At 36.9% G+C, this 23,182-nt stretch overlaps 2 protein-coding genes across 12 annotated transcripts in view; one reads left to right on the top strand and one right to left on the bottom strand.

Annotated features, from left to right (window-relative positions):
- Positions 1-282, bottom strand: part of si:ch211-202f5.3 — a 6,360-nt gene extending 6,078 nt beyond the window's left edge. The window contains exon 1 of the mRNA XM_087254276.1: positions 218-282. The gene's annotated coding sequence lies outside the window, so the exon portion shown is untranslated. The remainder of the gene's footprint in view (positions 1-217) is intronic.
- Positions 1-23,182, top strand: part of rnf224 (ring finger protein 224) — a 27,035-nt gene that overhangs the window by 284 nt on the left and 3,569 nt on the right. The window contains exons 2-3 of one of the 11 annotated variants that reach the window (XM_087252931.2): positions 314-371; positions 20,875-21,017. In XM_087252931.2, the coding sequence (XP_087109057.1) occupies positions 20,953-21,017 (65 nt within the window). In that variant the 5' untranslated portion in view covers positions 314-371; positions 20,875-20,952. Of the gene's footprint in view, positions 1-204; positions 445-18,838; positions 21,018-23,182 lie in introns of all 11 variants that reach the window. The other 10 variants (XM_087252927.2, XM_087252929.2, XM_087252928.2 and 7 more) reach the window with 10 other exon arrangements.

Raw genomic sequence — 23,182 nt, 5'->3', positions numbered from 1 at the left:
AATGTACTGTTTCATTAGCTTTAAATTACATCATGTGCTCTATGTATTCTGTTATACAAAGGGCATTAGATTGTATAGCTATTTTTTTTAACTAAATATTTCCTAGATGTAAATATAACTCTCTTTGTATAATTCAAATCACAACATGACTCATTTTATGAACAATTCCAACCACATAACTTGCCTGTGACCTCTGATAAACAGATAAAGTACTCACCGGTAGAGGCCTTGGCTATTGTTTGGTGGGAATCAGTTTTCAAGACTGCACGCTGTGCCTTCAGTGACTTCTTTTCTTCCGTGTTTCCGAAATAAGGTGAGACAGAACTGAGCCATCAGGTTGGAGGAAAAAGAGGAGGAGGCTCCAGCTGACCGTGAGTCTTGTTTAAACATGGCAGTATGAAACCCCACCCTTGGCCATTCAAGTTCAGCTGAAACCACCTATAGGTGTATGTGTGTGTGTGTGTGTGTGTGTGTGTGTGTGTGTGTGTGTGTGTGTGTGTGTGTGTGTGTTTGCTGGGGGAGGAGGCTGATTGTGAGAGTCAGTTCAGGAATGTTAATATTCAATTGACTATTATTATAGTAAGACGATGTGTTTTTGGAAGGGAAACAATGAAATATACTTTTCACAGAATGAAAAAAAATAAAAGGAAGCTACGTAAGTTCTAAAGCTGGTATTTTAATAAGTCTGTGGATGCTGTTATGTAAGATGGTTATCCATTCTGCAAACATTACATTGTTTGGCACCAGAGTACACCACTTGCCCGCAGCCTTGTTTTAACTCTGTTAAACGTTAACTGAACTGGCATTTGTTGTGCAGTTTAAGATTTAAAAGTGGAGCTTAGAGTTTTAATGCTGCAATTGTTAAATGCTGAAGGATTTAGCAGTTTTATGAGCTCAAATTAATTATGTATATATACATTTATATATGTATAAATTATATATATAAATTATATATATAAATTATATATATAAATTATATATATAAATTATATATATATATATATATATATATATATATATATATATATATATATATATATATATATATATAGCCCCCCTGAATTATTGGCCTCCCTGTTTATTTTTTCCCCCAATTTCTGTTTGACGGAGAAAATTTTTTTTCAACACATTTCTAAACACAATAGTTTTAATAACTCATTTCTAATAACTGATTTATTTTATCTTTGCCATGATGATAGTAAATAATATTTGACTACATATTTTTCAAGACACTTCTATACAGCTTAAAGTGACATTTAAAGGCTTAACTAGGTTAATTAGGTTAACTAGGCAGGTTAGGGTAATTTGGCAAGTTATTATAAAACGATAGTTTGTTCTATAGACTCAAAAAAAAAAAAAAAAGCTTAAAGGGGCTAATAATTTTGTCCTTAAAATGGTTTATTCATTTATTTTATTTTCGGCTTAGTCCCTTTATCAATCTAGTGTCGCCACAGCGGAATGTACCACCAACTTATCCAGAATAAGTTTTACGCAGCGAATGCCCTTCCAGCTGCAACTCATCACTTGGAAATTAAATTGTAAAAAATATAAAAATTGCTTTTATTCTAGCTAAAATAAAACAGATAAGACTTTTTCCCAGAGGAAAAAAATATTATCAGACATACTGTGAAAATTTCCTTGCTCTGTTAAGCATCATTTGGTAAATACAAAAAAAAAATCAAAGGGGAGCTAATAGTTCTAAATTCAAATATATATATGGTCCATTTAAATCAGGGGTGTCAAACTCAATTCCTGAAGGGCCGAAGCCCTGCACAGTTTAGTTCCAACCCTGCTCCAACACACTTATCTGTAGGTTTCAAACAAGCCTGAAGGACTCAATTTGTTTGATCAGGTGTGTTTAATTAGGCTTGGAACTAAACTGTGCAGAGCTGCGGCCCTTTTGGAACTGAGTTTGACACCCCTGATTTAAATGATTAAATTTAAACATAGCAAAAGCAGATCGGTTTGACTGTACCAGGGAAATACCTTACGCTCATGGTTCTAAAACGTATGCCGTCGATATGCTGAGGAGTAATCTGCTCTCAAAGCTGCATGTGTGAGAGATGGCTGTGTGGCACTGTGCCACCTTTGAGTGCTCTGAGGCAGGGGAGAGACCAACAGCATCACTCGCAGCTCATCGTGAAGAGTAACGTTAAGAACACCACAATATGTACACACAAGAGTCTCTGAAAACCTCCAGTAACACCTATCATTTGCTACATTTTTCCAACAATGGCTGGCAGTGTCTTTGTAGAAGTGCTCACACCTCTCACATGTGCAGTACGGACAGAATGTTACATTTTTTATTGGGGCCCCCTATTTTGAAAAGAAACAATAGCGTTAAAATCTTAAGAGTTATAAGCTGAGTTTAATTTCAGAGGCTGCGTCCTCTGAAGGATGCATTCGAAGTGCCCTGCGTCATAAAAAAAGTTCAAAGACTCTTTCAAACGCAGCCTCCAAATGCATCCTTCGTTTCCCAGGTAATGAAGATAACAACCAGTGAATCCTTCGCAGTCTTGCATGTCCCAAGATTCATTGCGTGCTGATAATGGCAGGAAGTTTTTAAAAGAAAACTCTGGATAACATGTATGAATTAGGTTTATTTTACTTGGATATCTAAACACATGTTAAAAAACAAAACCAGTATGTTTTACTAAAGACTGATTTTATAGAGAGTTTATATGTCTATGTGTACATGTATGGATCAAAGGAAATATATTTCTAGCTTCTGTAAATCTGGTTTTGCCTGCTTAAAATAAGTTTTAAAATCACTTTTAAAAAAAGTCATTACAAATTTTATTACTGCTTATTAACAGCAGATGTTAGAGGCTAGATCGTCTCATTTCAAAATGCTCAGTTTAACCTGTGTGGAAGGACTCACCTTTGAAGTCTGCATCCTTTGGAAGATTTCATTTGGCATTTCTGTGTAGACCCAGTAGACGTGTAGGTTTCTTCGTGTTCTGGTTTCCCCCACAAGTCAGAAGGTGACATGGGTAAGCTAAATTGTTCGTAGCGTATGCGTGTATGTCCTGGTCCTCCAGGTTGGGGGTTAAACGTTGGGCTAGATGTTTAGATGTTACGAAACACCAACATTGTGCAACTAAATATTAACTGCATAATTTATTAACTAAGTAATTTATCTATATATTACTTCAAATGCTGTATTGTTCAGATTTATTAGTGTACTTTTTAAAAATTTATTCCTAAATTTGCAAAATGTTAATGTTTGCAGGACAACTTAAAGTATAAGCGTGTACTTTAAATAATTAATGTTTTCATTGACACAAATAATTCTGAAGTCACGTTTTTTTTACTGTCATTGAATTAACAACATGTCCGAACAGTTGCTATTAAGTTTAATATAGACTTGTAGAAAAAGATATACTGTGCAACATGACAACAGCATTTTAGCAACTTGAAAATGCAAACTTTTAAAATTGGGTCCTCCAGATGCTCCAGTTTCTCCCAAATAGGGTATATGCCGAGCTAGTGCTGTTCCCATGCTGATAAACTTCCGGTGACCTGTTATTGTGAACTTTTTCCCATTTTATTTGGTTCCTTATACAGCATCGATGTTGTAATGTCATTAAAATACATTCAGTTAAATAAACTTTAGCATTTATTTAGTTGCTCAAGCGTAAAACGAGACAAAAAGCTGTTTACTCGCACGCGCCCATCAGAATCGGCAGGCTAACGCAGAAGCTCCATTGGATATACTGGGGTAAAATAAATGCTCATATTATAAAGATATGGCAGGGGAAATGTAATTTAATGTAGTGCTTCTTGTACAATCTGAGACCCACTTTAAATCGGATATCACTCAGCAAGTGGAGATCGCTGATTTTAAAGAAAACAGACCTTAAACGCACCGGATTTTGCATTGGCATTCAATTCGCCGGAAGCGCTTAACCCAGGTTAATGGCAAATTAAAAGTCCTATTAGCATGCTTTGGAATATACCCCATTGGCCGTAGTGTATGTATGTGAATAAATGTATATGGATGTTTTACAGTACTGAGTTGCAACTGAAATGGCATCCGCTGTGTAAAACATATGCTGGATAAGTTGGTGGTTCTTTCCACTGTGGCAACGCCTAATCAATAAAGGGAATAAGCCGAAGAAAAATGAATGAATAATTGAATCAATTTAAAATACAAAAACAGGACATTATAAAAACTATTAAGTTATGCACTGTTCTCTCCATATTCACATGGGTTTCCTCCAAGTGCTTAGGTTACCCCCACAGTCCAAAGTCATGCAGTATAGGTGAACTGGGTAAACCAAATTGGCTGTAGTGTATGTATGTGTGTGTGGAATGAGATAATGTATGGGTGTTTTCCAGTGCTTTCCCATAACCTAAACCATAGCTTGATGCTGCCACCATCATGCTTCACTGTAGGGATGTTATTGTCTTGGTGATTAACAATCTCTAAATTTCTCCAGACATAGAGTTTTATCTTTGGTTTATCAAACCAGATCATTTTATTGAGAGTACTTCAGGTGGCTTTTGGGAAACTTCATGTGGACCACTGAGGAGTGGTTCTGGTCGGATTGGTAAAGAGCTGCAGAGAAGGTTGTTCTTCTAAAGGTTTTTCTCTCTCCACAGAGAAATGTTGGAGCTCTTTCAGAGTAGGGATAGGCATAATGGCAAAAATGCTGTCTCTAATTATTTTCCATATTGTAAAATAATGAAATATGTTTCGATACAAGTTTATAATGCTTACAGATTTAAAAGAGTACACCGACAATGAATGACACCGTTGGACACTGACGTTGGCCAGATGTTGGTTTTTGACGTCAACACGATTTTCATTTTCAAACAAAATGCAACGTCCCCACGACATTGGGGGTACAACATCAATTTCGGTCATCATCCAGTAAACGTCTGTCAGTTTCTTATCAGTGACATGCATAAACAGACTCTGGGTCAATGCGTGTAAAGATTTGTACATCTTCTTGGACACTTTTAATGCTTACAAACAGTTTGTTGCAATAATAAATTGCCCATTATCTTGCGGTAGTTCATTATTATGCGAATCACCTCTTCTATGTACAATTTGATTGGAGAGGAATCACAGGACTGATTTTTTTAATCCCCCAAAAAATTGTGACTGGAAGGAAAGAAGTGGAGAAAAAGTACTGATACAGCACTAAAAATGTACTCAAGGGATGTTGGATGTTGGATTTTGTTCGGAAATAAAAATTCCAAATTAAGATCGGATTGAGAACAGCACCCAATGCCTGGCCATTACAGTGTCCAACGTTCAACCTAAAATCAACCTAAAATCATCCAAATATTAACATCTAATCATGTTACACCTTGACGTTGTGTGAACATTACCACTATGACATCTATCAGATGTTGGACTTTGGTCACTTTCCAGCGCAATCTAAAATCAACCAAATATCAATCTATATATGTAATTTGACATCGTTATTGGACGTCAAAATAACATTGTCTTTAGATGCTGGCTAAACATTAAATTTTGGTCACCTGACGTCACGACCTAAATCTAACCTAATATTAACGTCTTATGATATTGTGTGCCTGCTGAATAGTCACTTTTTGTTAAATCGTTTTCATAATTATTTATTTTAAAACATTGCTGTGTGTATCTCTTTGTCTGCTACAAATATAAATATAATAGTAGCTCTAAGAAAAGTTACTTCATTTACAATTGATATTTGGTTTGAAATCTAATATGTTGATTTAACATTTTGATTAAATATATATTTTTTAAAGTTTCCAAAATGTTATGGACCTGCTGGATGCTTTAAATATCTTTGTCAACTACCCACACAGAGAGTTTCATAGAATTTCGTTCATCACTGGGTGGTTCAGTATTGTTTTACCATATGTTTGATCATAGTTACAAATAGCCTATGACAATGTTGTGCTTTGTAAGCTTACATTGTCCTGACGTAATGTCATCATAGGGCGTCTTGACAGAGCACAGTTTTAATGCACACATACTGGTTCCAGCACATTCTTTTCAAGGTCTAAGAATGTGGTCATTGTGGACTAGCGAGCTAAAATGGTGCTGCTGCGAGTTTTAAAGTGCGTGTGAAATGCATTTTTGAGGGGATGACAGGTCTAACTGGACTGAAACTAGCTTAGTGTCGCATGCAGTACTCACACAAATCCACCGCACCCGCATTTTGATCTCATTTGGAGAGGGAAGTTTAAAGAAGTATAAACAAGGCTGTGCCTAACCATGTTCTGTTTTCAGAGGTTAAATGGAGCTGGAGTGTCACTTCAGACCACTTCATTCAAAGGTCGTCGTAGTAACAGCATACGCAAACATCAGCCACAAAAGGACTAGAGAGTGCTAGTAAAGACTAGAACAAAACAAATGATCAGACGCATCCTCCATGACTCTGTGTTTGCACATGTATTTAAACCGGCACATAGCTCACCTCAACAATGCAAACATGAACCTGCTAAAAGAGCAAAACAAAACTAGAAAACAAAAGGCTAAACTTCATGTACTTTAGGCCTAAGGAACTACATATTTAACCACCCATATTATTAAAAGACCTATATTATTATCACTATTACATTTTAAAATAAATATTTTCTATGCATCTGCTAAGGTAGTGTGAGTGTCTATAGTGTGTTGTCATGCGAATGTAAGTGGTATTTTTATGGTTGCTTACGTGTTTTAGTTTGCTGCCATGCAGTTGCTTTGTGGTGCTAAGGTGTTTAAAGTGTTTTTTTTTTACTTTATAACATCTATACATATATCTATGATCGGGAGTTTTCCCGTTGGTCAGAAAGGTCTGAATGTCTGAATACCGGTAGGTCTGAATACCGGTAAATTGGTTCCAGCTATTTTCCGGAATGAAAATTTTAACATTATCGGTAATTTGCTGGTAAGAGCGAGTTCACATCTAGAACGCACTGACATAAGATGTCTACTTTAGCCAATCAGAACATTCATGTCCACGCAGGTTATGAGAATAAATGTCTGTAAAAAATTTTCCCGACACATTTACCTGCTAGATGTGAGTCAGATAACATTTCTATACCTTCTTAATGCCAACTGGATAAAAAAATATCGATAAAATTTGTATGATAAACCACTGTTCGTTTACCTTCAAGCTCTGACGCGTGTGCATGTAAAGCAGCCGGTTAGCACCAGCACACACACATATTATGAACACCTCGACATGCGAAAGTGTTCCTCCATATGTTTTCATTAAAGTTGTTCACAATACTGATTCATCCAGAGTTTGTAATGTAATCAAATGTTTAGAAAAACAAAGCCAGCCGTTTTGGGTAATGATGTCAGAATTTAACGGTATTTTGGAATGGATGTGTAAATGGACTTTTTCTGGAAAAATATCGTAACAGCCTTGCATGTGTGAACAGCGTTTTTATGAATTTACCGGTAAAGTTGTTCTGAAATTTTTCCGCATATTTACTAGTATCACTGTGTGAAAGTGGCTACAGTTTATTTTAGATCCTTAAAATAGCTACTCGCCAACAATGTGCCATAACACACCTTTTTTCTAAAGTGGCACACCCACAAAGTGGCGCAAATAGATTTGCTATTTAAACACTGTGGTGCAAAACATGAAAATTAGGGATGTGTTGGTCTGAAAATAGCAACAAATCATGCTAAACACGTCTTGTGCCTTATTGCTCCGGGTGTATGATAAGGCCCTTAGTGTGCATTTTGATCATAGTTTGGTGGTTTCTTCTAATTTTAAATCCCTGCAGATTGTTCAGCCAGTCATAAAGCAAGTTAACACCCCGTTCAAGTATTTTTTTTAAGCTTAAAATATAAACCGGTTTTAACCAATTTGCTTTAAAAAAAAAAAAAAACAGCAATCGTGCATGAAATATCAAGATTAGTGATCACTATTGTTATTTTGTACCTTTTTGTGATGGCACCACAATGCACCATTCACTTGCAGAATGGAAGCGTCTGGAAGGTACGTAAGTACATTCAGACAAAGGGAGCCAGTGGTTGTTTTGTAGGCAAACGTCAGAGCCCTGAATTTGATATGACCAGCTATTGGAAGCCAGTGTAAATGCTTGAAAAGAGGTGTAACTTGTGTTCTTTTTTGCTTGTTAAATACCACCGTTGTTTTCACATTCTTAATAAATTGCAGAGATTTAATAGTACTGGTTGGAAGGCCTTACAAGAGAGAACTGAAACTGAAGCGTTGAAATTGAAGAGATTTAACAAGGAGTTGTGTTGCATGCCCCAATGCACTCTTTTCACAAGCTTGTTATGACTCGTTTAACGGTCATCATAATCTTAAATCTGTGAAGGTTTTTAATATTTAGATTTTTTTAAAAACGTATAAACATTTGTATGTATTTATGTATGCATTATATCATCTTTGCTTCAAATGAAAAAATAACGAATTACCGCTAGGCTTTTCTAATGGAGCGTCTATGGGACAGGACAGTAAATTTGATGTTTTTATCTAAATTGCTAAAGTTGCTAAAGTGTTGCTAAAGTGATCTATGTAGTTTTAGCTATGTTGCTGTGTGGTTGTGATGCTGTTCCTAAGGGCTGCATCTGAAAGCTTAGGCAGCTGACTTGTTGCTTCACTGTCTTATCAGGCAGTGACTCAGGAGGCAGCATACTTTGTACTTTGTTTACTGCAATAATAATTTCTTGATAGAAATGCAATCAAAAGTGATAAACGCTGGTCAAAAACATAGGCTGTTTTTTAATATATATTCTTAACCCATATTGCGTCCTTGAGTTCTCATGTAATGTCGTCATCAACCACCAAAGTTCAGCTCCAAAACTCTTGACTGCAAGAACGAAGTACGCATGAAATACCCAGATGTGTTCTTGATATAGAGGATGCATCGAATGCCTTCCCACTTTGGAATGTCACTTTTAAAGATAGCATTTTAAAGTTTTCAGACACAGCTAATGTGTTTTTGCTATGATTTAATTTTATTGCTTACAAAGTATAATCACAGGGGTCTTCAACGAGCCACATGATCTGAGGTATAATCTTGATAATAGCAGAGATACAGAATGAGTTCTGTCCTGAAGCTGAATACAGGAATAAAAAAATTCATTTATTTATTTTCTTTTCAACTTAGTCCTTTTAGTAATCTGGGGTTGCCACAGCAGAATAAACCGCCAACTTGTCCAGCATATGTTTTACACAGCGGATGCTCTTCCAGCTGCAACCCATCACTGGAAAACATCCATACTAAATTCATCTATACCACGTTTTTGGACTTATGGGGGAAACCGGAGCACCCAGAGGAAACCCATGTGAACATGGGAACGGAATCAAAAATAATCCCACTAAACCGATATTAAGTGCATAGAATTGCTCTTGACTTCAAACACATTCTCAGGTGGGCCATTTAGTCATGTGTCCCAGCGTGGAAACCGTTGTGGTATTATGATGCGATTCAAATCCTGTGGCTGTGACCCAAAAGAGCCAACACGAGCGACTCAGACTCGTGCTCTAGTCAAACATGCAAGTGGACAAATGACATTCTGCAATTCATTCAGTCTCACTGTCTCAATGAGATTCAATAGCATGGGTGAAATATTTTACAGTGTTGACTTTAGAGGCATCCTGGGGAGGCGACACTGCTAGTAAAAGCAGTATAGATGGCAACACACAATTCACAAACTCCCAAACCAAACAATGGTTAACTCAACAAATCAACAAGGAAGCAGGAACATGTTTGATCCTTACTGAAACTGTGAGTCAAATCTTTTCTCACACAAACAAAAACTAGTTTTTCAACATGTGATAACTTGCAGAATGTTTTCAGATTTCCAGAGTATGACTCCCACTTGAAATGTGCCTAAATACAGTTCTTAGGCCTGTAGATGAACTTAATTCGTATTAAACAAATGACACACCCAGCTGGTGGAGGCTGGTATCTAAATCCTTGAGAGAATTGAATATTACCCAAAGCACTACAGTTTTCACTCGCTGGGGGTCACTGATTCACCACAGTATCCAGCGGTATCAGGAGGCAGATGACATGAGCTCTGTTGTGTTCACTCCCATTGGAACTAGTCATTTGCATAAAATCAAACTCCGTTCAGCAGACTTTTCCAAAATGGCACATTCGTTGTGGATTTGCAGTCTTGTGGTGTTCACCTGAGCATGTCTGTGAAGTCCACTGGACCACAGTGTGTCTAGTTTGTTATTGTATGATTCAGAAACTCTCAGGTGTTCCTTTATAGCCTCTAAACATCTAGATGTGACCTTTCAACTGTAAAAGTAATGTAAATTAAAACAAAAGTGTCTTAATTTATTTTTAAAAATTGTTTATGTAAAAAATATATAATATTGTAAAATATATAATGATTTAGACAAGGCCATAATTGTAAGGTTTTTAAAAACTGGCACTTTAAAACCAGCTTTCAAAAATGTCTGTGCGCTTCAAAGCTTGTCATGTAAATAAGCACAAAAATGCCAACAGGTTTTCTGTTTTAGTTGAAAACAGTGTTTTGTATAACCCTTATGTCACATTGAAAGAAGAAGGAAATGAGAGCTCAGGCAGAGATCTAACTGCAACAAAGCTTTTATTTAAATCAACAAGAAAACCCAGATTGGGACAGCTTTGCATAAAATACAAAAACAACAATGGACAATACATTACAAAAATATCTATGTAAATGCACAGCAAAACACGAAACTTAATTAGACATGTGTGGCACATAATCAGGAATCAAATGATAATGTACCTAGTACTCAGAAATCATGACAAGCACGACAACAGGAACTAAACTCAACTAAACAATTTTCCCCATTCAAAACTGTATGAGTGACACGTCTTGGGTTTTCTACAGTCGTTGCTCTTATGTCATTCTGAACGCCCTTCATTCATCTTCAGAACCTAAATTAAAAGATGCTCCACAACAGTAATAATCCCGAGATGTACCAAGTGCAGAAAGGTACCTAAAACATCCTCAAAATAGTCTATTCCAGTGGTTCTCAAACTGTGGTACGTGTATCACTAGTGGTACACAGACTTCCTTCTAGTGGTACGCGGATGAATCAAATATGTCATATGTACATGTTAAATATATATTTAAATAAATTATCAAAAATGATTTAGATATGAATATGATGACATAAAATCTATATTTATGAGGGCCAGGCAACATTTCCAGGTGCTGATAAAGCAGGAGTTTTTTCTTGTTTTTACTTTAAGAACAGTAACCTACCGTTTTTTAACTTTTAAAAGCACATTTTAATTTAAATGTTCTTAATAATAGGAACTAATCTGCCTCGTTTTTAAACTGTACAGAGTTTTAGCAGCTTTACTGGACCTAATACTGTATTGCTACTGTATTTCAATACTGCTCATTATGATGGTACTTGCAAAGACAACTTTTTTCTGAGGTGGTACTTGATGAAAGACCTTTGAGAACCACTGGTCTATTCGTTTAAAAGAATCGAATGAAGCTAAGATGATACGTTTGTGCACACCTGGGACAAAACAAATGACTTTAATCAGTAGTTCTATACCTAGGGCCGATTAAGGGACTTTGGCCAGGATACCAGGGTAACACCCCTGCTCTTTACGAGAAGTGCCATGGGATTTTTCATGACCACAGAGAGTCAGGACCTCGGTTTAACGTCTTATCCAAAAGAAGTCGCCCACTGACAATAACTTTTACCTGAGCATTAGGACTCACAAAGACCACAGGTTAAGCGCCCCCTGCTGGCCTCTCTAACACCACTTTCAACAGCAATCTAGTTTTCCCATGTGGTCTCCCATCCAGGTACTGTCCAAGCTCAGCCTTGCTTAGCTAGTGAGTAACCTGTTATAGGTTGATATGGCTGTGGCCATATGCGGTTGTAATGAGTGATTCTTTGAGTTACTCTAGCTCTAACCAATCTGGCCATTCTCCTCAGACCTCTGGCATCCACAAGGCGTTTGTGTCCACAGAAATGCGGCTCACTGGATATTTTCTCTTTTGGGCCATTCTCTGTAAACCCTAAAACGTTTGTGCATGCAAATCCCAGTAGATCAGCAGTTTCTGAAATACTCAGATCAGCCCCGTCTGGCACCAACAACCATGCCACGAACAAATTCACTTAAATCACTTTTCTTCCCCATTCTAATGCTCAGTTTAAACTGCAACAGATCTTCTTGACCATGTCTACATGCCTAAATGCATTGAGTTGCTTCCATGTGATTGTTGATTAGAAGTTTGCGTTAACGAGCAGTTGGACAGGTGTACCTAATAAAGTGATTTCCAGAGAGTCAAACAGTATTCGGGGGCAGAAATTGAATAGTGAAATGTTAAAATAACACTGTATAGTCTTCATTGTATTAATAACTAATAATATCCATAAAATCATTCTTCATTAAAATTACAAATGTTGTACATTTTTGTGCCCGAATGCTTTAAATTCTCTTAAAACACTTTTAAAATGCATGCAAATGATAAAGATTTATTTTTTTATGGTTATACTTTGCAATGACTTCACAAGTCTCATGTATTCAGAGCTGTTGTGCTGATCACCTATAATCCCCCAACATTGCATATCCTGTGATGTGACTATTGCGGACACACACATTGCGTTCTTCATGCTGAAACGATATATTGTGCAGCCCTAGTATGCAAATTGAGCTACAACACATAAAAGTCTAAGGTTAAGTAAAAAACTAAACAGACCTGTAACATTAAGCGGTTGACACTGACACTCAAGTTGTTTCAAATCTCTATGAATTATGTTCTTCTGTAGAACACAAAGGAAGATATTTTGCTGTGTTGGTCACCAAAATTGGTGTTCATCAACTGTTCAGTAACACACATTCTTCAAATTACCTTCTTTTTTGTTTAAAAGAAGGACATAAGGTTTGGAACAAGTGATAAGAGAGTGAATGATGATAATTTTTCATTTTGGGAGGACTGGGTGGCCAGGTCAATGATACTGCATTGAGTTTCGGAGTCTCTGATTACTTTGCGCACAGCTTCCTCTGGCTCATCTATTACAGAGTACAGGTTCTCATTATTTTCTGTGTTTACAGTGTCATGAAATTTGCACATGTCATCTTTTCCTATACTTGAGATAATGATCCAAAGTTCATGGGAAAGTTGAGATCTGCATAACGTCCACCAAGGTTAGTTCCCACAAACAACACAAAAACACAGACGCATACACACGCTAAACATGAGAATAGACAGAAACAATGATGTCTGATTGCCCTCATTTTGCCAGCAGAAGGACGTGGTGAACTAGGATTTCTTCCAACACGTGAAATCAGAGACGTACAAATGTGCAGCAGCAACTGAAACTGCTATTCTGAACAAACCTGCAAATGTACCTAGTTCTGTAACATCATACTTTTGTATTGCTACTTGGTAAAACAGGCAGATTCAACAGAGCAAAGGATACTCTTTCTAAATATTTAGTGAGTTATGGTTTGAAGGTTTAAACCACTAATTTAAGTACTCCAAAAAAGTGCTTTGTGCTGCCATCTGCTGGTGATTTCATTCTTTTTGACTACAAAATCTTAATTCTGTTGGCAAAAACAATTTTCAATTGCAGTTTTAGGATGGCTATGCATTACTGTTTAAAGATTACATTACGAATAATTATAACTCTAAATGGATATTTCCAAATTTTGTCAAAATTCAACATCGAAATGATTAAATATTTTAGAATTTGTCATAAATGCTAGAAAATTTAATAATTGTCATTCATTCATTCATTTTCTTGTTGGCTTAGTCCCTTTATTAATCCGGGGTCGCCACAGCGGAATGAACCACCAACTTATCCAGCAAGTTTTTACGCAGCGGATGCCTTTCCAGCCACAACCCATCTCTGGGAAACATCCACACACATTCAAACACACTCTTACACTACGGACAATTTAGCTTACCCAATTCACCTGTACCGCATGTCTTTGGTCTGTGGGGGTAATCAGAGCACCCGGAGGAAACCCACGGGAAGGCAAGGAGAACATGCTGAGCCAAGGTTCGAACCAGCGACCCAGCAATCTTCTTGCTGTGAGGCAAGAGCACTACCTACTTCGCCACTGCCTCGCCATATAATAATTGTATTGTACTTAATAATTATATTTATTAAAGATCTTAAGGGATGTAAACAAAAACTATGTAAAGAGCGATATTACATCCAATAATGCTAAAGTTTATGTCGATATCTATGATAAGCTTTGGACTATGGTTGCGCGATTAATGCAAAAAAAATTATCACGATATCATGTTTCACATCCTTTGATATCGATAATTATTAAATATTTTTAACAGTGTATTTAGGAATATGAGGATTTTTTGTTGTTGTTATTTAACCACTTTCATTTACAAGAATAGGTTTAACAGTCAAAAACAAAAATATTTTAAACAAAAGATCCCATCTCTTAACATTAAGATGAACATAACTGTGCGTTCACATCGAAGGTGGTGAGAGAGTCAAAGGTTGCTTTGGCCGCCCTGGCGACAACGCTGTCTGCCTTCAGCTTCGGCGGCGAGAGCGTCTAAATTCGCAACATTGATCTTGTAAAGGGGCCGTTGCAGCATGTCATATCAGTTACATTCTCGCATAAAACATGATTTCTTGAGTGAAAATGTTGCACACTTTTTTATCAAATACATTTAACAATGGAAGATCAAGTTGCCTGTGGAGTTAATTATCCAATGTGTCCATATGTCTGAAATATTCTGAAGCAGCAATACTGTTTTGTATTGTCGCATGAGATTCCTGCTTTTTTTTAAATAAAAAAAAAAAATATATAACATAAATGCACATCAGTACCTCACAGTAACTTTTTAAGGTATGTTTCTGTAAGAAAACATTGTAAATTCTTGGAAATCCGACGACTGCATTAATCAAACCCTTGGGAACAACTGTGGACGGAACCAAAGTTCACAGTGACTGTGTTCTCTGGACTCCTCTCAAGCAGTGGAATTCTACATTCCGATTGCTTGCCACCGAACCGCATCGTAGCTCAATACCATAAAGTTGACTTGATTACAACTTTCCTCGATGCCCACACTGGTGAAGACGTGCCACACTGCTCCTCGCCGCTTATCGCAGCCGGCTACCATTGAAAATGAATGACTTCTGGCTACTTTGACGCTCTCGCCGCTATCGGTGTGAATTCACAGTATGTGTTGAGACTCTTAAACTTGATAAATAAATTGTTACAAAGTGTGTGCAGTGGTAAACGTTAAACAAACAAGGCAAACTTTAAGGTGTAAATAATAATGTTGCGGTAAACCTCAAACTCTGTCAACAACACAATTATAATAATCAAATCTCTGCTTTCAGGTAAAAGAACTAACCATCCTAATTCAAATACATACTGAACATTACAAATTGTGAAGTTGAATGACTATATTACCCACTATCTACAAAATCTTACAGATGGGGAGCTAGTGGGATGCACAAGAAAAGAAACCAAAAAGCTACTCTGGCGACATCCTTACATCCTTTTTTATTAACAGTCTCCTCACTGCTGCTATACGGCACTCATGTTCGCATGTGTTGTTATTCTGACCTTAAGTGACATTATATTACATTACTTTATGTTCCATATAAAGTGTGAAGCAGATTGGTAAGTTCTACTTATATGAATCGCAGTGCGCTTGTGGCATTCGGAAAAGTTCAGATGTTTCCAACTAGGTACGGCTGAAAAATGTGCAATAATGAGAATCTAGAAGTGTGTTGATGTTAGAGATATATCGGCCACCAAAAATAGGTTATGCTATTTAATTTACCCTCTAATTTTTGTGGCTTCATTCATTGTTACTTTTTAAAATCTGGAAGCATTACCAAGTAATATTGAAATAAATATTGCTATCGTTCAGTATGGAAAAGAGTTAATCGAGACTGCATTGTTGCCATATCGCCCAGCTCTAGTCCCAACGTATTTCTTGTTTTACATTTTTAATTTCTACAGCTTCCGAGAATCCTAAAAAGAGCCACATATTGATAAATAGCTGTGATAAATGATAGCTGTTTTAACATTAAGTTTTGATTAAATTGCCTCATGTTAGTTATGAAATAGTTTGAAAACAAGCAGGAAATATTCATGAGCCAATGACCACATTGAAGTGGTCCATATGACATTTAATCATATTAATACAAACATTTTTCTTCCATAAATAAAGCATGGAGATTTCAGATTTGCTAAAAAATGCCTCCTTTATTGACATTTATGAACCTTTTTCATTACAAAATTGTTTTAATTATTATGTTCAATGGCACATTACAAGCGACTCAAAGTTTATGGCACAAGCAGAGTTTGTGTTGAGCCGCATTTATAATGAACAGCGCTGCTTAGAGACACTGAAAACACTGTTACCATCAACTGCTCATGTCACAGTGCTGTGTGTGTATAATTACATATGAGTTGATAATTGCACTGTATGTTGCTCTCTTAGGCATTGTTAGAAGGACTAATAAAATGGCCAACTGCTGAGAATCATTGTTCTATAATCCATATAATCACAATGATTAAAAAAGATTCACTTCAGTTTACATGTGTAGGAAGATAATATGTGAACACCTGTGAATCAGGACATTCCTTAATAGTTTGTTTTTATTATTTATTATTGACTTTATTTCAATCCTTTACGTTTGTTTCACACTTCATTATGATTAGGATGCAATTAGGATTAGGATGCAGCTAGAACGGCATCCGCTACGTTAAACATATGCTGGATAAGTTGCCGGTTCATTCGTCTGTGGCAACCCCAGATTAATAAAGGGACTAAGCCGAAAAGAAAATGAATGAATGAATGAAGTTGGCAGTTCATTTCACTGTGGCGACCCCTGATGATTAAATGGCCAAAGACATGAGCTATAAGTAAATTTTATCAACTAAATTGACTGTAGTGTATGAATGTATTTGTGGATATGAGTGTGTATGAGTGTTTCCCAGTACTGGGTTGCGACAGAAAGGACATCCGCTGCATAAAACATATGCTAGAATAGTTGGCGGTTCATTCCGTTGTGGCAACCCCTGATGAATAAGCTGAAGGAAAATGAATGAATTATTGCTGATATAGTCTGGTGATGCTTTGTGTACATAGTAAATAATCATAAAACAATTGGGGTGTTAAGGTTACAGACGCACCTGCTCAATGAGCTTGCAAGACATGGTTTGTGTTTTTTGGAAGTCTGTCAAGGTTTCTCATTTCACTTCCACCTTTGAACACGACTTGTACTACAATTAGCTGAGTTTATGCCGAGTTCACACCGCATGATTTTAGCTGTGATTTTCACTCATTTGAAGACAAATGCACAAAGTGGCAAAGTGGTGCAATCATGCAGTGTGAATTATCAAAAATTGTCAAAATGTCACATTACTGACCTCAATGGCAATATGTGGTATAGCCCGTAGTAAGCACACACCTGACTTGTCATGGAAGTGAAGATATAGGAAAACCAAGCTGTACTGTATATACAGGATTTTTGCCACACAAAAGTGATCTTGTAGCTTCATATTACTGTTGAACTACTGAAATTACATGGAGTGTTTAGACCAGGGGTACACAAATTCCATCCTTGAGGGCCAGTATCCTGCAAAGTTTAGTTCCTAGCACTTTGAAATGGCACTTTAATATGGTGGCAATAATGTTTTTGGGTTATTTATGCCATTTTTAACGCACCATAAGTCTAGCATCTTTAACACAACCTTTACAGTCACCAGATCACAATAGTAGAGCACTTTTTGGATGTGATGAAACAGCAGATTAAACAATTGCATGATGCAATCATACCAAAATCTCTAAGAAATGTTTCTTGTATCTTGTTAAATATGAGAATAAGGGCAGTTCTTAAGGCAAATGGTGTCCAAGAGCAAGCTGTACAGTACCTAATAAATTGGCCCCTCAAACAAGACCTCCTCAAAGACCAAAAACATCAGAGAGAAACAGGTTAACAGATCTCCATGTACCCCATTAAATCTATGTGTGGTGTCAGACTTTCTCTGTGCTTTTTTAACATGGCTGTGTTTCATGTGAACATGCCAATCACTTTCAGTTAGAGAGCGGTCTGGATGCAGACCTGGTGCAGTGCAATCTGAGTTGCATCCAATACTTCTTAATGCACTCACCTAACCCCACCCCTAACCCTACCCGTCACAGTGACATCACTCACTCCAATAAATGCATTGTGTCTGAGATTGCATAGTTGATTGATGCAATCTCAGCTTGCATCATAAAGGCTGCATCCAGACACTATTGTTCAGTTCTGCGCCAAACCAGTCTGTCTGTGATCAGCTGGTCTCAGCTCACTTCAAACTAACTGTGCAGAAGTTATTTAAGCCAACACTGAATCTATGCCCACAGAAATCTGCAAATTTTTAGACCATCATTGAGCCTATTTATTTGTCTTAATCAAAGGTGTCCAAACTCCTGGAGGGCCTGTGTCCTGGAGAGTTTAGCTTTAACCCTAATATAACACACCTGAACCAGCTAATCAAGCTCTTACTAGATAAACTAGAAACTTTCTAGCAGGTGTGTTGAAGCAAGTTGGAGATAAACTCTGCAGGACACCGGCCCTCCAGGACTGAGTTTGGACACCTCAGGTCTAAATATACACTGACCCCCCAACCGCATGCAGACATGGTCAAGGCGATCTACTGCCGTTCAAACTGAGCATCAGAATAGGGAAGAAAGGTGATTTAAGTGACTTTAAACGTGGCATGGTTGCCACACGGGCTGAGTATTTCTGAAACTGCTGATCCATTGGGATTTTCACACACAACAATCTCTAGGATTTAAAGAGAATGGTGAAGAGAAAATATCAAGTGAGTGGCAGTTCTGTGTGCACAAATGCCTTGTTGATGTTAAAGGTCTGAGGAGAATGGCCACACTTGCAAATAATCACTTGTTTTTACCAAGGTATGGCGAAGAGCATCTCTGAACACACAACATGTCCAACCTTGAGGCAGATGGGCTACAGCAGGAGTAGACCACACACCGTCAGCTAAGAACAGGAAACTGTCGCTACAATTTGCACAAGCTCACCAAACATTCAGATGGTAGGGCCAGAATTTGCATGGATCCATCCTGCCTTGTATAAATGTTCAGGCTGGTGGTGGTGGTCCTACATCCAGAAGGATAATGTACCATGTCAAAAAGTGTGAATCATCACTGTACTCAAATGGCCTCCACAGTCACCAGAGCTCAATCCAATAGAGCACTTTTGGGATGTGGAGGAACGGGAGATTCACATCATGGATGTGCATCCAGCAAAACTGCAGCAACTGCGTTATGCTATGATGTCAATGTGGACCAAAATCTCTGAGGAATATTTTTCAGTATCTTGTTGAATCTGTGCCACAAAGGATTAAGGGTGTTCTGAAGGCAAAAGAGGGTCCAACCCGGTACTAGTAAGGTGTACCTAATAAAGTGGCCTGTGAGTGTATATCATATAAGTAATTTTATTAACTAAAATGCAAATGTTTAAATTGTTTATTCACGTTTTCTTTACAGAAATAGCAAAAAAGTTTCTCTCTGGCCCTGCATAAAAATATCTCTCAGAATAAATCATGGGCGTTCTAGGAATAAACAGAATGTGAAATTCGTAATTGCATGTTGTTAGAAAAGACACATTTTAAAACAGCTCTCCAAAACACAACAGAGGAGCCAAAAAAGAAGTCTTCAGGGAAATAGAGTTGGTCTCTATGCATTTTAACAGATGACTGATATGAAAATAAACTAATAAGATGAGTTTAACTGCACTTGACAAATTTTGGCTAAAATCTTCGGCTTAATCTATATTTCAGAGGTTGCCACAGCGGAATGAACATACAACTATTCCAGCATATGTTTTATGCAGCAAATGTCCTTCCAGCCGCAACCCAGTACTGGGAAGCACCCATACACACTCATTCACATATACTCACACCATGGCCAATTGAGTTAATTCAATTCACCTATAGCACATGTCTTTGGACCATCACGGAAACCGAAGCACCCAGACATAACCCATATGAACACAGGGAGAACATGCAAACTCCACACAGAAATGCCAACTGGTCTAGCCAGAACTCAAACTCGTGGCCTTCTTGCTAACCACTGAGCCCCCATACCACCCCACATGTTGGTCCATTTAAAACAATAATTGGCTTGTGACAGCGAACCTAGTTAAAATACTGTAACCATTTTAAGCCCAGTTTCAGAACAAACCAAGAGATCAACAGCTGTGAAAACTACCGGTCAATAATAACCATTACCTGCTGATATTAACATACCATAACTGTCATGTGGAGCTGATGAAGGTCCCACAACTAATTTGGCAGGCACATGCTGATGACAGACCGTCTGTGGGTGACTAGGCTTAAGTTTCAGGCCTGTTTTGTGACTGTAAAGCGATACGCTCTCCTCCCATTCTACTTTCCTGCACACTAAACGTGTGTCGATGCATGTTTTTCCACAGAACTAAATGCAAGTATTCTGAACTAAAGGCCCCTGTGTCTGTTACATTTTTGTCATCTTTGCAAAGGAGCAGTAAAAACATTAAATGCTGACTGGGAAAATAAGTAAGAGAGAATAACAGCAGTTAACAATAAGAGTTGTGAAAGTGGACTAATTTATAAAACACCTGCGTAACAACATTCAATCCTCCTCCTCCCACAATCACCTGGGCTTTCTTTTTTCTTAGAAGGGTGAATGTGCAGTGTGTGTGTGAAGGCAATAGGTTCAAAGCGACAGGCGGTACTTAAATATTAAAGGCTGTAGGAAAGCACACTATTGTTTGCCCTCCATTTCAGAACAGCAGTCGTGGTTGGTTGGTTGGTCGCTCGGTTGTTTTGAGACAGAGAGAGAGAGAGCACAAACGGCAACAAAGACAGAGTCAGTGGCTGCTGGGAACCACGAAGAGAAGTTCAGGGAAAGCAACAGAGGGTGCACTCGACTGTTAAACTGCCTTACAGAGCACGTGAAGCATGGAGAAACCAAGACAGAGTCGGCTGTAAAATGGTTACAGAAGTTGGACCTTTGGTACATTAAACATGGATGGGACTGTGAGTGGAACAACAGATCCTCAGGAGAACCGGAGTGTAAAAGACGAGGACAGGTAGACCTTCTGCACAGAACATTTCTATTTTTTTTTTTTTTTACCTTAATGAATTTGCTTATATGACATTAAAAGGCTTGCATTTTTGCTTAATTTAAATTAATAATTTCATTCACTGCATAAACAAAATTCTGACTTGTGTTTTTGTCTTGTTTCGAGTCCAAATATCTACATGTTCTTGAAGCAAGATGCGTTTTCTAGACTAGTAAGGATAACGTTGTTTTCAGAAATAAGTCAGCACAATTAAATGAGTTTTTCCTTAAGACAAGCTCAATTCTGCCTGTACATTGAGTTAACTTACCCCACTGACACATTAGCATGTTTTAAGAAAAAAAACTTATTTAATTTTAACGTCTTATTTCTGAAAACAGAACAATTTTATTCTTGTCTAGAAAAATGTTTCTCGATTTAAGAATTTTAAGATATTTGGACTTGAAACAACCCCAAAACTCTAGGCAAGAAACATTCTTATAATAGTTCTGAGTATTATCCTTGTGTTTATTATCATTTTTAATATTTAAATATATAGCTAATGATGAATTAAATGATTGAATGAATATGTGCTCTCAGCATAAACAATCCCTTTTAGAAGTCATGCATATGTAAAAACAAAAAGTATCATATTTTTGTCATAATAAGGTGATAGAGCTTACTGAGTGATCATGCTTATATTTAGTGTTTGTCTGGAAATGAACATTTGCAGATTAAAAGAATCTGTGCAGATCTTTTACCAAAACTTGTGTATACAAATTTCATTGCTGCCAGCCGCTAAAAGTAAACAGATCCACAGAGCTCAGCTTACACACGCTTTAGCGGCTTGTCTATCTGGAAGAGTGAAGACTTGTCTAAAAAAAGTGATATTTAGGCAGTTTTGTGGCATTTTGTTTTAACCAATTGGTGTTAAAGTCAGTTTATGTTGTTCCAGATCTGTATTTCGTTAGTCGTTGGAAAGAAATCTCTTAGAAAATATCTTAAATTGTGTTCTAAAAGAAATTTCGAAAAGTTTATTCTGCCAACCTCGAATGCTAATTCATATAGCACAGTTTAATCTAAGTCTTCTCAATAGATGATAGTTTTATATAATGAAACCAAACCCATTTGTTTATCTTTCAAGCACAGGAACACACATGACAACACAAATTTCAGTTCAACTGATTCTGTAAAGTGGATTTTTTTCATTAGTATAACATTTGCTGTAACCTTGATCCTTAGTCATTCATTAAATTCCAGTCCATTTTTATTTTCACACCTGTGACATCAAAGTGATGCTTGTGCCTGTAGCTTACAGGGTTTCTGCAGGTTTCACCAAGTCAAATTTAAGACCTTTAAGACCTTTAAGAGACCATGAGGAATTCAATTTCAGACTTCTATAGGGCTAAACACTAAGATTTTGTTTTAATGACACATGCAGCAGATAAAAGAAAATTAATTGCCCCATTAAAAAAAAAAACTAATCCTATTGCTTAGCCACATATTTTAAATGTGTCAAAACAAGCAGACCCTTAACATTTTTTCAACATAACTTAAAATAACTCTTTAAATTGAGTTAAATGTATGCATGACAGACTGTTACAATATTAGTAATGTTTATAGTTTTATTAAGATGTATTGTTGGTGCTTGGTTTAATTGGGTAGCTTTCGATAAACAAAGGAAAATTAAGACCCATTTAAAATGATTTAGAACCTACAAGACATTATTTCAGTGGATTTAAGACTTCAAGTCCTAAAATTTAGTTTTTGAAATTTTAAAGATTATTATTTTAACACCCTGACCATACACAGTAAAACCAAAAGGTCAACTTCATCAAATAAAATGTGTAGTTTACTCAACATTTACTGAAAGTTAATTCTACTCATTAGAAAAGAGTTTTGAAGTGTTGAAGGTGATGAGTTAATTAAATACCTCATTACTTCAACTTTATTGGAGAAGTTCACAGTACTCGTATAGATTTGATTTTTTTTTTTTTTACTCAAATGGTTTGTAGCAATTGGTTTCTTCAATCGGTTTGAGTTGCCTTAACTTATTGAGTTTTGCACTACTCGGTTGGTTTGAGTTCTCTTCATTTATTGGGTTTTACTGTGCTCTAATTGCTTTGTTTACTGAAATAAATAAAGTTCACGGTACTCATTAGCATTAGTTTTTCAACTTAAATGGTTTGTTGCAA

Source organism: Danio rerio, chromosome 5, assembly GCF_052040795.2.
Source record: "Danio rerio strain M-AB ecotype USA chromosome 5, GRCz13ab, whole genome shotgun sequence".
Classification (NCBI taxonomy): Eukaryota; Metazoa; Chordata; class Actinopteri; order Cypriniformes; family Danionidae; genus Danio; species Danio rerio.
Note: the sequence above shows the minus strand (reverse complement) of the source record. Positions and strands in the feature narration are given on the sequence as shown.